Below are 14,035 nucleotides of genomic sequence, written 5' to 3'. Positions count from 1 at the left end.
TTTCGCCACATTTATCACTTGTTAACAAACAATGCAAACACTTTCCTAGGTAACCCTGTGCCAGAAATTAAATGGCTGAAAGACGGGCAGCTGCTGGTACCCAACAGACACTACCAGGTGCTGTCCTACGGCCGCTTCCTCCAGATAACTGGTGCCCAGGTGGCAGACACGGGCCGGTACAGCTGCCTGGCATCCAACTCTGCTGGAGACCGCAGCAAGCATTTCAACCTCAACGTTCTGGGTACCATCACAGCTTTTGTAATGTACAGGGAATCACTTTTATATGATTGATTGAACTTTTTGGGGGGCATAATTTAAGAATGGATTTTCCCAAAGCCGTCATCCAAACTTATACAGCTACCAAACTTACACTTTAACCAAACTTATACACATCAGCCTTATCTAGCTTTTGGATCTTGAGAAGTGATTGATTTATGTGTAATGATTTTCCTCTATGAATGTGGCAGAGTGGGGTGTGGACCAGCTGTCCTTAGTTAGGCTAATTGACTCAGGATAGATAAATTGGTTCCACACCCCAAACAAAGACGCATCAGAGCTGGAGAGAGTTGAAAGCTGTGGGGACCTGGACCCACAGCCCATTGGTCCCTGGCACAGAGACATGGACACAAATGGTCGATGAGAGCACAACAGTCCATTTATTAAAACCAAGACTTTAGAGACACCAGCATTAAAGCAATTAAAAAAACTAAAAACGAATGGTCACGATGGGGTGGCATGGCTCAGAAGGTAGAGCGGGTCATCCAGTAATCGGAAGGTTGCTGGTTTGATCCCTGGCTTTTCCAGAGAGCATGTGGAAGTGTCCTTGAACAAGACACTGAATCTTCTTACTGCTCCTGATGAGCAACTTGGAACCTTGCATAACAGCCTCTGCCTTCAATGTATGAATGTATGTGTGTGAATGGGGGAATGTGAGGCATACATTGTAAAACGCTTTGAGTTGGCAGACTAGAAAAGTTCTACATAAATGTAGTTCATTTATCATTAAACGTCCTTTGATGGTGGGAGAGAGCTCTGCCAGTCCGTCCCCACAGCCTTCAGCTCTGTGCCTGGCTCTGGTGCATCTTCAGTTTGGGGTTTTATTTGAATTTATCTGTCCTGTGTTAATTAGACTAACTCAGGGCAGATGGTCCCCGACCCGCTCTGTCACAATGATGGCATGGCAACAACATTGTAAGATCCTTAAATAAAAGTAACATGTTAACTAAGTTTGGATGTACCCCTGTTTTTTGGTAGTCTCTCCAACCATTGCTGGGTCAGGTTCTGATGGGTCTGCAGAGGAGGTGACGGTAACCCTAAGCAGCCCCACCTCCTTGGTGTGTGAAGTCCAATCCTACCCCCCTGCCCTGATCACCTGGCTCAAAGATGGTACCCCATTTGAGTCCAGTCGCCACATCCGAGTACTCCCAGGTCGGATAATACTTAAAAACGTTCCCTTTCTGTCTTTTAAATAGAATTGTGCAGTATATTGTTAGATTCATCACACATCTGTGTTCAGGTGGCCGAACACTTCAGATTCTCAGCGCTAAAGAAGAGGATGCAGGGAGGTACACTTGTGTGGCCACCAATGAGGCAGGAGAGACGCTAAAGAACTATGAGGTCAAAGTATATGGTGAGAAGCATCATATTGTTCATGGTCACTTGTTTGTACAGTGAAGTCCTCCAGCTATTTGAGCGTGTCTGGATCATTTGATCAAGCAGCATATGTGTAGAAGGATGTTTGCGTCATATAAAATTGACACATCTTCCCTAGCCAAAAAAGATGATGTCCACCATGGCAGGCTGGCAGATATCAGGTGTGCCATATCGTTGAACCTTAGTCACAATGTGGTTTGTTACGTACTCTTGCATATAGCCAAAAAACACTATATATTTAAGTGGAATTTACATAATATAATCTTTTCATCATAATTAGTAAAGTTTATAATCGTTAGAATATTTACAGTAAATATCATGCAAGGGAATGAAATGGAAAAGCTTAATGGCCAAAATAGAAAATACCTTGGAAAAAAACGCAAGTGAAATATAACCTGGATGTAATCAAGGTTGTGTTTCCGTCTCAGTTCCCCCTCAGATTAATAAGAATGACATCCCAGGGGAGGGGCTGGCCCCTAAAGAGATCAAGATCAAGGTCAACAACACCCTGACTCTGGAGTGTGAGGCTCAGGCCATCCCAACCCCAATGCTACAGTGGTACAAGGATGGTCAGGTAGATTTCTTTTTGCTTTGCACATTTCTGTTGCTTCTTCATCTGTCTGTTGTTATGAGGATGGTGTTTATGGCAAATCACTGTGAATCCGTTTTACCATGAAAACAATTCAATCATTAGTTTCTTTTAAATGCTAACTGGTTATATCTACTCTTGTTTCATTTACTCTTCTCATGTTGCGTTTTAACTTATTCTGTTGTGAAGTTTTTTTTAAAGACAAGTTCCCCATTTATTTGTTCCTCATAGATTCTGCAGGCAGATGACCACGTGTCCATTACAGCCAACGGTCGTATTGTTCAGATCAAGCATGCTCAGGTGTCGGACACCGGCCGCTACACCTGCATAGCCAGCAATGTAGCAGGGGAGGACGAGAAGGACTTTGATGTAAATATACAAGGTGAACAGGGTTGTTTGATGATGGCATTTTAACTAGCTAAATTTAATTGCCAGGTTTCATTAAGCTTTTCTCGCACCCAATGATTGTATCTTGTGATTTCATTATAGCAGATGTTTTGTGACTGCAATGCCAAAATTACTCCAAAAATTTTTAATAATGATGTTAAGGAGTTTCTGCTTTAGTATTAACTGGCAGCGCTCCAAAAAATAACTGTTGCCAAAAAAGCCTCATTATTCCCCCCGCCCTTTCCCCTTCAGTTCCACCAAGTTTCAACAGACCCGGTGGAGTGGGAGATGCTACCTCTACTCCAGGCACCAGGGGGGATGTTAAGGATGTGATACTCAATAACCCTGTTTCTCTGTACTGTGAGACCAATGCTGTTCCCCCTCCAACACTCACCTGGTACAAAGATGGTAGATTATTGGTCTCCAACGACAAAGTACTCATCCTACCAGGTGAGAAGGTGGGAGAGAGAGGGGGGGATTGAGGGAGGAGAGCGAGAGAGAAAGAGCGAGACCTGGCTAACCTTCAGTGTATGTGTGTGTTCTTAGGTGGGCGGGTGTTGCAGATCCCCAGGACCCAGGCAGAGGACTCGGGTAGATACACGTGTGTGGCAGTCAATGAAGCCGGAGAGGACTCCATTCAATATGATGTTAGAGTATTATGTAAGTAGAGTATTTGACTACACATATGACCGTTTCATAGAACTGAAGAACAACACATTTTAACTGTCTGTCTTTCCGTCGATCCTCCCTTAGTGCCCCCTTCTATCCGGGGCATAGACGGTGATCTGCCTGATGAAGTCACAGTCCTGGTCAATAAAACGACGTGGTTGGATTGTCACGTGGATGGTATTCCTGCCCCCAAGATCACATGGTTTAAGGACAACCAGCCCATTGGCTTAGCGGGCCCCTACAGAATCTTGTCCAGTGGGCGCATACTACAGGTGACCACTAAGAGCTACAGTCATAGCCCTCAGTTAGTCAACTTCTTTAAAGTTATGGTATAGCTAACACATAAGCTTGTGTGATCTAAATGGCTCATGCATACAGTTATGTTAAGAAAACCATTGCTGTATGCGTTCACATCCTGTTTGTCTAATCTATGACTGTAGCTGTCAATATTTTACCCAGTGGCAGGGGTACTGTTGTAGCTCTTTCCATGGAAATTCAAATTAACAAAAAAGTTGGGTTAATGTCTTGGTGTGTCCTAGGTCAGTCAGTATCCACTGGGTTTTTTTTTTTTTTCATTTTAATTTTTTTATTATTTTGAGCCTGGGTTTTCCTTTTTGTTTCTTAGGTGTTGAATGCTCAAGTTTCAGACACGGGGCGTTATGCGTGTGTGGCTGACAATGTGGCTGGCAGTGCAGAGAAATCCTTTAACCTCAATGTGCATGGTGAGTCACAGGCCTTCCCACAAAATGACTGTTAACTGTTTACCTGCTTTTTTTTCAAGTTATAGATATTACCAACACCTGGGTAAAATATCCGTAAATGTTTCAAACAGTTGGTGGCTTAGTGATTAGCACAAGGGTCCTTTGTTGAATCCCAGTCCATCTGTGTGGACTTTGCATGTTCTCAGTGTCCATGTAAGTTTTACACTGGCTACTCAGATTTCCCCCCTAGTCCAAAGACATGCATGTTGGGTGAATTGGAGACTCTTAATTGCCCATAGGTGTGGTTATGTCTTTATGTGTTGGCCTTGCAATGGGCTGGCAACCAGTCCAACATTTTTCTGCTCAGTGCATGCTGGGGTTAAAAAAAATCCTTTGTTGTTATCAAGTAACTGTGTCTCGTAAGTTAATCAAATACACCTCCACAACAAGAGTCATCTGAGGTGAATCTTTAAGTACCGGAGGCTTTACTGATCTATGCTTTTGTTTTTCTGCTTCCATTCAGTGCCCGCTACGATCGTAGGCCTGAGTCCTGAGAATGTGACAGTGGTGGTCAACAATTTTGTTTCACTGACTTGTGAAGCTACTGGCTTTCCCCCTCCCTCCCTAAGATGGCTAAATGACAGGGGTCCTGTGCAAGCTAACACCAATGCACTCATAATGCCAGGTACTGAACACTTGTCATGCCCCACAATTAAAGGGGAATATTTGGATGAATGAGAGAATAGAAACAGTGAATCAATAACTGAGGCCATAACGTGTATATGGATTGAAAAGGATGATACTTTTTTTTACCTTCTGAGACAAGATTGGTTTTAGAAGGGTATTCAACTATTATCAGGTATTGACATATCACAGAAAGTTGTATCAGTTCATCTGGACACAATGTTTATTACGGTAATTTTATATGAAGGTGAGCGTTGGTTTCGGTCATTATGCCACTGTATTGTTTGTAAGGGTGGGGATACCTGCAGTCAGTTGAGACTGAAGAGGTCACTTAGATGAGTGATGAAATGTTTCTCTCTATAAAAATTGTGTCCAGATGAACTGATTCAACTTTCTGTGATTTCCTTACCTGGATTATTGAGCATGCATAAATACAGGTATTGATATAGTTTGAATTAATCAAACTATGATACAGTATAAGAAATTGCCATAAATTTCAATCCATTGGGTCCGGGTAATGTGGCGGTCTATTCCGTGGCCTATCAACATGAGGAACGCTGGATCAAATCCCTGTGTTACCTCTGGCTTGGTCGGGCGTCCCTACAGACACAATTGGCCATGTCTGCAGGTGGAAAGCCGGATGTGGGTATGTGTCCTGGTCAGTGCACTAGCGCCTCCTGTGGTTGGTCGGGGCGCCTATTCCTGTGGTCGCCTATTCCTGTGGTCAGTCGGAGCGCCTATTCAGGGGGGAGGGGGAACTGGGGGGAATAGCGTTATCCTCCCACGTGCTACGTCCCCTGGCAAAACTCCTCATTGTCAGGTGAAAAGAAGCAGCTGGTGACGCCACATGTATCGGAAGAGACATGTGGTAGTCTGCAGCCCTCCCTGGATCAGCAGAGGGGGTGGCGCAGCGACCGGGACAGCTCGGAAGAGTGGGGTAATTGGCTGGATACAATTGGGGAGAAAAAGGGAGAGAAAAATCCAATTTTTTTTTTTTTTTTTTTTTTTAGTCCATTGTGATACTGTCAGAATGTCTCCCAGATCCCAAGTTTGCTATACTTCCATTTCTGTTCTTAGGGGGTCGAACACTACAGATTCTGAAAGCAAAAGTATCTGATGGAGGAAAGTACAGTTGTGTCGCTATGAACACAGCAGGGGAGGCTCGCAAACTCATCTACCTCACCGTGTTCGGTGAGTAACCATCCACACACCCCCTTGTCTTTGTGTTTAATCAGTCAGTCAAACTTATGTTAGGTATATAGTTAGCAAACTTCATGCTTATGGCGACAAAGTCCTAATACACTGTCAAGTGGGCTCCACAATTGAATACATTGTGTGTAATAGATAAACAGGAAATTAACTAATAACACCAGTTTGAAATGTTTGTGTACTATACTGCTGTATATGTTTTTGTGTTTATCCTTTCCACTCCGATTCTTAGGTTCCTATTTTATATTCACTGTCTTTATCTTTCCATCTGTCCTTTTTTTTCCCTCACCCTCGCCTTTTTTTTTCCATTTAATACTCCGTGTTTACTCCCCGGTTCTCCCCTCGACCTGCCAGTTCCTCCCAGTATCCGACACAATAGCGGGGACTCTCCCGTGCTGGTGAGCGTACGTGTTGGGAACTCGGTGACTCTGGAGTGCGAGTCCAACGCCGTGCCCCCTCCCACCATCACCTGGTACAAGAACGGCAGGGCTGTGACAGAGTCGGCCAGTCTTCGCATCCTGGCAGAGGGGCAGATGCTAGAGATCAAAGGTGCAGAGGTGAGAGACTGACGGACGCCATGTTAAGTGCCCCTTGTGTTTCACTTATAAACACAAATTCATAACAAGGAAACATGTTGTAAATTAGAGTTGTTTTTTTTTTTACAAGTATCTGCACATAGTTAAACCTATAGAACACCCACTGTATAAGCACACAACCTGACAGAAAACGGATGCAGTAAATAAAAAATTTAAAAAATCAATTGGTGTGTCAAATTTCTCTGTTCTTGGCACTCAATGTTATGTGAATGATTTATGTGATGTTTCTTTTTTTTTTTTGGTATTGTGAAAGCCGCATTAATGGAATAGTTTTGTGGTTATACTGTATGTCCTCTAATCATTGTGTTCTGCAGGTGTCCGATACTGGCCAATATGTGTGTAAGGCCACTAATGTTGCCGGTCAAGTGGACAAGAACTTCCACCTCAATATCTACAGTAAGACAGTTTTTGATAAATTCATTGATATGCTATTAATCACTTCCTCTCATATATTTTGAAATGAGGCTAAGTATGTAACATCTATGGGAGAACGTTCTCTCTCCGGCTTTCTTTCACACTCCCCTTTTTCTTTCTGTTTGTGTGTTGGCGTTCCAATCAGTCAATGGCACTGCGTCTAGTTACCTTCAATACTGTATCAGCATGTATACTCCTCCTTGATCATTTCCCTCTGCCTCTGGTAGGCTACTATCTGCCCCATCTACTAAAATGACAAGCTTTAGATCCTGACTTCTCTCTCACCTGTAGCCCCAAAATGGTGGAGTGACCTCCTGTTCTCCATTAGAACTACTGACTCAATTATGACCTTCAACCAGCACGGTGGCGTGTGCTGTCACCTCTCAGCAAGAAGGTCCTGGGTTCGAACCCCAGGGTTGTCCAAGCTTGGGGGTCATCCCAGGTCATTCTCTGTGCGGAGTTTGCATGCTCTCCCCATGTCTGCAGTGGTTTTCCTCCGAGTGCTGCGGTTTCCCCCACCATCAAAAACACACGCATGTTAGGGTTTATACTCCTGTCTGTGTCCCTGACCGAGGCATGGCAAGATGAACTGGAGTTGGTCCCCGGGCACTGCACGGCGGCTGCCCACTGCTCCTAGCTACACAGCTAGGATGGGTTAAATGTAGAGGAAGATTTGCCCCATGGGGATTAATAAAAAAAAAAGTAGTAAGTAGTAAGAAAAGCCTGAGAACCTCCCTCTTTAAGGCCTACCTTTACCCTTAAAGGATCTCTGGTTGCAGGTCTATTTACCTGTGACCTGGCACTGGCTTCCACTGTTGTGCCATATTACATTTTACACCATTTTCTGGTGTCGACTTTAAACCCCTTTTCTACTTGCACTTGCTTGCCTCACTGTTATTAGTATTTGTGCTTGATTTTTGCACTTCGATTTTTTTCCTTTTGTGCTATTGCCTCCTAATTTATGGTGCAAGTAACTTAACATACTTAACATACTCATTCACACCCTGGTTACATCCCATATTGCCTACTGCAATTCTATCCTCTTTGGTCTTCCCCTCAAGTGTCTTTATCAGCTTCAATTGGCCCTGAATTCAGCTGCCCATATTATTACCAGAACTCCTTCCATAGATCATATCACTCCTGTTTTTCAGCAACTCCATTGGCTCCCTGTTAAATACCGTATTGACTTCAAGATCCTGCTCCTCACCTTTAAGGCCCTTAATAACCTAGCTCCTTTGTATCTTTCCTAACTCCTTCATATCCACACGCCCTCCCGCACTCTTCAGATCCTCTTTTGCTCTCCAACTCACTACACCATTGGCCTGCTTGACTACCATGGGGTCTAGAGCCTTCAGTCATTCTGCCCCCTGCCTATGGAACTCTCCCACAAGACATTCACATTTACTCTCTTTTAACCTTCAAATCCCATCTCAAAACGTACCTTTTCAAACTGGCATATTCAGTCTGATCCATGCTTCATTGAGTTTTGTGCAGATGATGATTTTATACTTACCTATGTATTAACTTTTTATTGTCTACCCTGCTTTTTTCTGATTTTATGCTGTCTGATACAGTGCTGCTTGTTTTGTTTTTTTAACTGTGTTCTGTAAGGTGTCCTTGAGTGCTCTGAAAGGCGCCCACAAATGAAATGTATTATTATTATTATTATCCAAAGGAGTTGAATCAAGTGCAACTGGACTCCTTTGGATAACCATGACCTGGATGAATGAGAACATTCACAGACATGCTATTATTATTATTGTTATTATTAACATCTCGATTTCGTATTAACTCTTGGCTGTGACTAAATTACTGTGTATTGCTTTATTATGCCAGTTGCCTACACTTGTTTATTTCTGCTAATTGCTGACTCCCATCTAAGTCGCCTCAGATAAAGGTGTCTGCCAAATGACCTAAATGTAAATCTGTGTGTGTCTCCCCTCAGTACCTCCCAGTATCGATGGGTTGACAGAGGAGACTGTGGTTGAAACCATCAGTAACCCAGTCAACTTCATCTGTGATGCCACTGGAATCCCTCCTCCTAGCCTCACCTGGCTTAAGAATGGGCGCACCATTGGTGAGTCTATGAAATCGTAATCTACATCTGCGTAATCTACAGAGTGAATTGTTTATAAAGCCATTATCAAAGAGTTTTATTAAGCATGTTATAGAAACACTTTTCCCTTGCAAATTGCCTGTTTTTAGGAAAAAATGCCTCTAAAGATGTGCATGTGTTTTGATGTGGTTGGTTAATTTGAGAGGTACATTTATTTGCCATAGAAATTTCACATACACGTGTGCATTACGTCAACATTTCTGAATATCCAAATGGAAACACTAATCGGTTTGGCACAGCATTTGCTGAACTACATCATCTGACGTGAGGCAATAGAAACCATCAGTAATTAAAAGCATGCATAAATGTTTTGACTCATGGATTTTATTTAATCTCGAACAAATGGTTTTCTGTCTTACTGTGTTGGCTCGCTCTCTCCTAGAGCATTCAGAGTCCCTGGAGATGCACATCGTGTCAGGGGGCAGCAAGCTGCAGATTGCTCGCTCACAGCTTTCTGACAGTGGCACTTATACCTGTGTGGCTTCCAATGTGGAAGGCAAGGCAATGAAGAGCTACCACCTGACCATTCAAGGTATACATTTTTGAATTCTTTATAAAAGTATCTAACTCTTGCTATGTGCTAACTCTTGCTACTCTTGCTAACTAATTCCAGAAAATGTAACGCCGTCTAAAGCTAATGTCCTCTCCACAGAGTCCCCGGTCACAATATGTGAATACATAACCAATTAGAAGCTTATCCTGTTATGCGTACAAGTTACTATGTACCCTGGTGTATGTTTATATCTTCAGAGCTGCTACAAGGAGTTTTTCACTGATTTGTTCATCAGTCTCAATTTAATTTTTTAGTCTCTATATGACCGACAAACAAAGAAATCATCATCAAGAAGATTAGATATGGCGATGTAATGATTCCAAATGTTTGTCTCCGTGACAAAATGATTTATTTCAATGCTGTTTATCTCATTTTTCCAAAACTCCACTAAATCTCTCACTCTTCTCTTCAAAACAAATGCACAAGCTACCAGAGGGTGACTATAGATCGTGAACAAAGAGACAATACTTGTGTGAAAAGAAGTCATTCTTCTCCAAAACGCTATATCTCTTTACCCAAAGGGGCGTGCAAAGTCAGTAAAAATCCCACACTCCAGGGCATCTGGGTAGCGTGGCGGTCTATTCCATTGCCTACCAACATGGGGATTGCCAGTTCGAATCCTCACGTTACCGCCGGCTTGGTCGGGCGTCCCTACAGACACAATTGGCCGTTTCTGCGAGTGGGAAGCCAGATGTTGGGTATGTGTCCTGGTCGCTGCACTAGCACCTCATGTGGTCAGTCGGGGCACCTGTGTGGGAGGGAGAGGGAGCTGGGGGGAATAGTGTGATCCTCCCATGCGCTACGTCCCCCTGGCGAAACTCCTCACTGTCAGGTGAAAAGAAGCGGCTGGCGACTCCATGTGTATTGGAGGAAGCATGTGGTAATCTGCAGCCCTCCCCGGATCGGTAGAGGGGGTGGAACTGTGACCAGGATGGCTCGGAAGAGTGGGGTAATTGGCCAGATACAATTGGGGATTAAAACGGGGGCGGCACACTCCTCATAGGTAAACATTATTCATGATATCCACTGAATTGTGACTAATGCCAATGATTCTACCATAGTGCCTGCTAGTATATCTGGATCGGAGCTCCCCAGGGATGTGGGAGTCCTACTAAATGAAAGCATCCAGCTAGTCTGTCGTGCCCAAGGCAGCCCTCCCCCCACCATTCAGTGGCTAAAGAATGGGGAAGTCATCCGTGGGAGCAAGAGGAACAGGTACAGTGCATTGGTCGATGAGGATGAGAGCATGGAAAAGATGGAGGACGTTGATAAGAAATAGAAGGTAGTCCTCCTTCGTTTAAAGTATTATCTCTGTATGTAGTGAAGGTGATGTGAGAGTCTGAATTTAGACTTGGCAGGTGGTTGTAGAAGTGTCGACTTAACCACCACATGATTTATAAATACGCTGGAATTTTACACCACTCTTCAGAAAGGAAAACAGAGGGAGATGTGATACAGTAGATCTGTGAGAATTTTGACATTTATGCTTGATAACTGATCAATAATTCCCTGTTTAGGATCAGCCCAGATGGCAGCACACTAACTGTCTCTGGAGCTCACACCTCCGACAGTGGCAAGTACACGTGTGTGGCCACCAATGCTGCTGGGGAGGAGGACAGGATTTTCAATTTGAATGTGTATGGTAGGTTTAATTTGGGCTGCTTATTTCTTAAATCCATACAACATGTTCTATACATGTAACTTGCCCTAAGTGTCTCTCCTCCCTGTTACTGATTTTGTTTCCATTCATATTCCCAGTCCCTCCTGTGATAGAGGGTAAACGTGAGAGGGCTGAGGACTTGACCACAGTTCTGGACAATTCTATCAACATTGAGTGTGTGGCAACAGGATCTCCTCCACCCCTGCTCAACTGGCTTAGAAATGGCCTGCCCCTGCCCGTCTCATCCCATATACGCCTCCTCTCTGCTGGACAGGTGCTCCGGTAGGTCAGTGGATAAGTCAGTGAGGAAGGGATTGCGGTGTACTTCAGGATATTCATGTTATTGCTTTGGACACAAAATAGTGTTTATTGTGAGTGAAGGGAAAAATGCTCTAAGTAACTCATGTATTGTACTACTGTTTATTGTATATGTCAGGATAACCCGCGCCCAGGTGTCTGATGGTGGCACCTATACCTGTGTGGCATCAAACAGGGCAGGAGTGGACAACAGACATTACAACCTACAGGTGCATGGTAAGATTCAAAATCTTGAATTGCCTGCCTGGGTCTGAGGATTTAAAACAAGCAAACCTGATACCATAGACCATACCATAGACCCCGATCAAATGGGTAAACCAAAACGCCACACAAAATGAAAGTATAGGGAGAATCGGCTTTTGAGAAAACAAAATATTGTTCAAACAATGACCTTCATGATTTTCTTGTAACTATACAAACAGTAAGATCTTCTTCTTTTTTTTTTACCAGCTACTTTAAACAGAATTCAGTATTTTCTGTGTTGCAAGATTTCTATCCCAGTATTTTATTATTACCTTCTCTGACTAGTCCCTCCCAGTCTGGATGGAGCAGGGAGCACAGAGGAAGTGGCTATAGTGAGAGGAAACCTGGTTTCTCTGCTCTGCATCGCTGATGGCAGCCCCAACCCCACCATGTCCTGGCTCAAAGAGGGGGTGGCGCTGGTCCCTGAGCCACACGTCCTCATCCTCAACCTGAACACCACCATGCAGATCATTCAGGCCCGGGTCAATGACACAGGGCGCTACACCTGCGTGGCTAACAACAAAGCAGGACAGACTAGTCGCCACTTCAACCTCAAAGTGCTGGGTGAGTGAAATGCCACAGAGCCAGTCTCCTTCTGCATCTGTCATCAGTATAAAGGATCATGGAAGACATTTTCCTACAGCAAAATAAATTCTCAAAAGCTGCCACTTGTAAAGCGAAAATTTCAGCGGCTTTAATGTCATAACTTTGGGCAAGGGAGCCCAGTAGTGTACAGTAGTACCGATAGACTGGCTCTCAAATGTAAAGGAGCACCTGTTTTTATACAGTGAATAGCAATATATAGGATGTAATTTAAATTCACAGGGTTATGTCAGTTTCATTCATAATGGATTGACTTGCAGGCTCCAACAGCAATGTGACGCAACATAAATCCATTTACATTAAATACCACAGGGTTTGGCCTCGGACATAGACTGGTGTCCTCTGCATAAACAAGAGTAGTTGGCACGTAGAAGGGCAATCGTCTCCCAGGGTGAGAGAGGAAGAATCATCCAGGGAGTAATTATCAAGTGACAGATAACTCAGTCAGGCTCAAATTAAATGAGCACCAATGTAGAGAAGTACTCAGAAATTGGTGCCTTCCTGTCTGAAGGAAACCCCTTGATTATAATAAAGGTGGAAAAAATATACCTCCACAGACAATGTGAATTAGTGCACTGAAATAGCGAATTAGTGAAACTAAAGGTACTGAAATATGATAGTGTTGACTGGCAGCCTTCTTTTATTGCACAATCAGGATTACATCTCATATTCTCCATGTTTGAGATGATGAGTAAGAAAAAATAATATCCCCTAGTTTTCATCTTGTTTGCCAGATCCTCCTCGTATCAACGGTTCCGGTGTACCAGCGGAGGTCTCTGTGGTGGTTAATCATCTTTTGGAGCTGCTGTGTGAGGCTACAGGTATCCCCACACCTTCCCTGACTTGGCTAAAGGATGGACGGCCACTCCCCCAGACGGACAGTATGCGCCTTCTCCAGGGAGGGGAGGTGCTCCGTATGGCCTCAGCACAGGTCAGAGGCACCATGGGTTCACCTAATGAAATATCTATCTGTCTGTCTGTCTATGATATCCCTCTGTCTGTCTGTGGTCTTAAATTGGCTTTATCTTTTTACCTGTATCTAGGTAGAGGACACAGGCAGATACACCTGTCTGGCCAATAGTCCTGCAGGAGATGATGACATGGACTTCTTAGTTCGAGTGCATGGTTGGTAATGTAGCTCTAGAATATTACCATACTTACTGTAGATAATGATGAATAGAAATACTGTCAAGTTTGGGCTATATTTTTAACATTTTAGCATTTTCCTTTATAATGTTTTGTTTGGTTGATTGGGAAAATTAGGCCCTTTAATTGTAAATATCCATAGTTGTGCTGTGACTGGTCTTTTGCTGTAATAGTTCCACCTAACATTGCTGGGGAGAGCACACCCCAGGACATGTCAGTGCTGCAGGGTAGACAGGTGTCTCTGGAGTGCAAGTCTGATGCTGTCCCACCTCCAACTCTCACCTGGCTCAAAGATGGCAAACCACTACAGGTATAAAATGTAAAATATGACATTTTGTACTTCATTACAATGTAAAACACTCCGCTCAGCAGATAATAATGACACTGTGTAATTATTCCATCAAGAAACAATAAAATTGCTAAACGCAGCCTTGGCTTGTGCACGCCACAGTACTACTGTGAAGTATATGTGGGAGTCTACTTTAACACCTTAA

General features: G+C 43.6%; 1 protein-coding gene across 1 annotated transcript in view; it reads left to right on the top strand.

Moving 5' to 3' along the window:
* hmcn1 (hemicentin 1) overlaps positions 1–14,035 on the top strand; it is a 208,005-nt gene that overhangs the window by 164,788 nt on the left and 29,182 nt on the right. The window contains 23 exon segments of the mRNA XM_056275570.1: positions 50–241; positions 1,255–1,428; positions 1,517–1,630; positions 2,082–2,227; positions 2,474–2,624; positions 2,882–3,079; positions 3,176–3,289; positions 3,383–3,570; positions 3,924–4,020; positions 4,523–4,684; positions 5,761–5,874; positions 6,247–6,449; positions 6,803–6,884; positions 8,848–8,979; positions 9,401–9,550; positions 10,633–10,760; positions 11,042–11,213; positions 11,330–11,513; positions 11,668–11,765; positions 12,078–12,356; positions 13,130–13,326; positions 13,439–13,520; positions 13,715–13,851. Of these exon segments, the coding sequence (XP_056131545.1) occupies positions 50–241; positions 1,255–1,428; positions 1,517–1,630; positions 2,082–2,227; positions 2,474–2,624; positions 2,882–3,079; positions 3,176–3,289; positions 3,383–3,570; positions 3,924–4,020; positions 4,523–4,684; positions 5,761–5,874; positions 6,247–6,449; positions 6,803–6,884; positions 8,848–8,979; positions 9,401–9,550; positions 10,633–10,760; positions 11,042–11,213; positions 11,330–11,513; positions 11,668–11,765; positions 12,078–12,356; positions 13,130–13,326; positions 13,439–13,520; positions 13,715–13,851 (3,494 nt within the window).

The sequence above is a fragment of the Lampris incognitus genome, chromosome 3 (genome assembly GCF_029633865.1).
Source record: "Lampris incognitus isolate fLamInc1 chromosome 3, fLamInc1.hap2, whole genome shotgun sequence".
Taxonomy (NCBI): Eukaryota; Metazoa; Chordata; class Actinopteri; order Lampriformes; family Lampridae; genus Lampris; species Lampris incognitus.
This window is presented reverse-complemented; position numbering and strand designations above follow the sequence as displayed.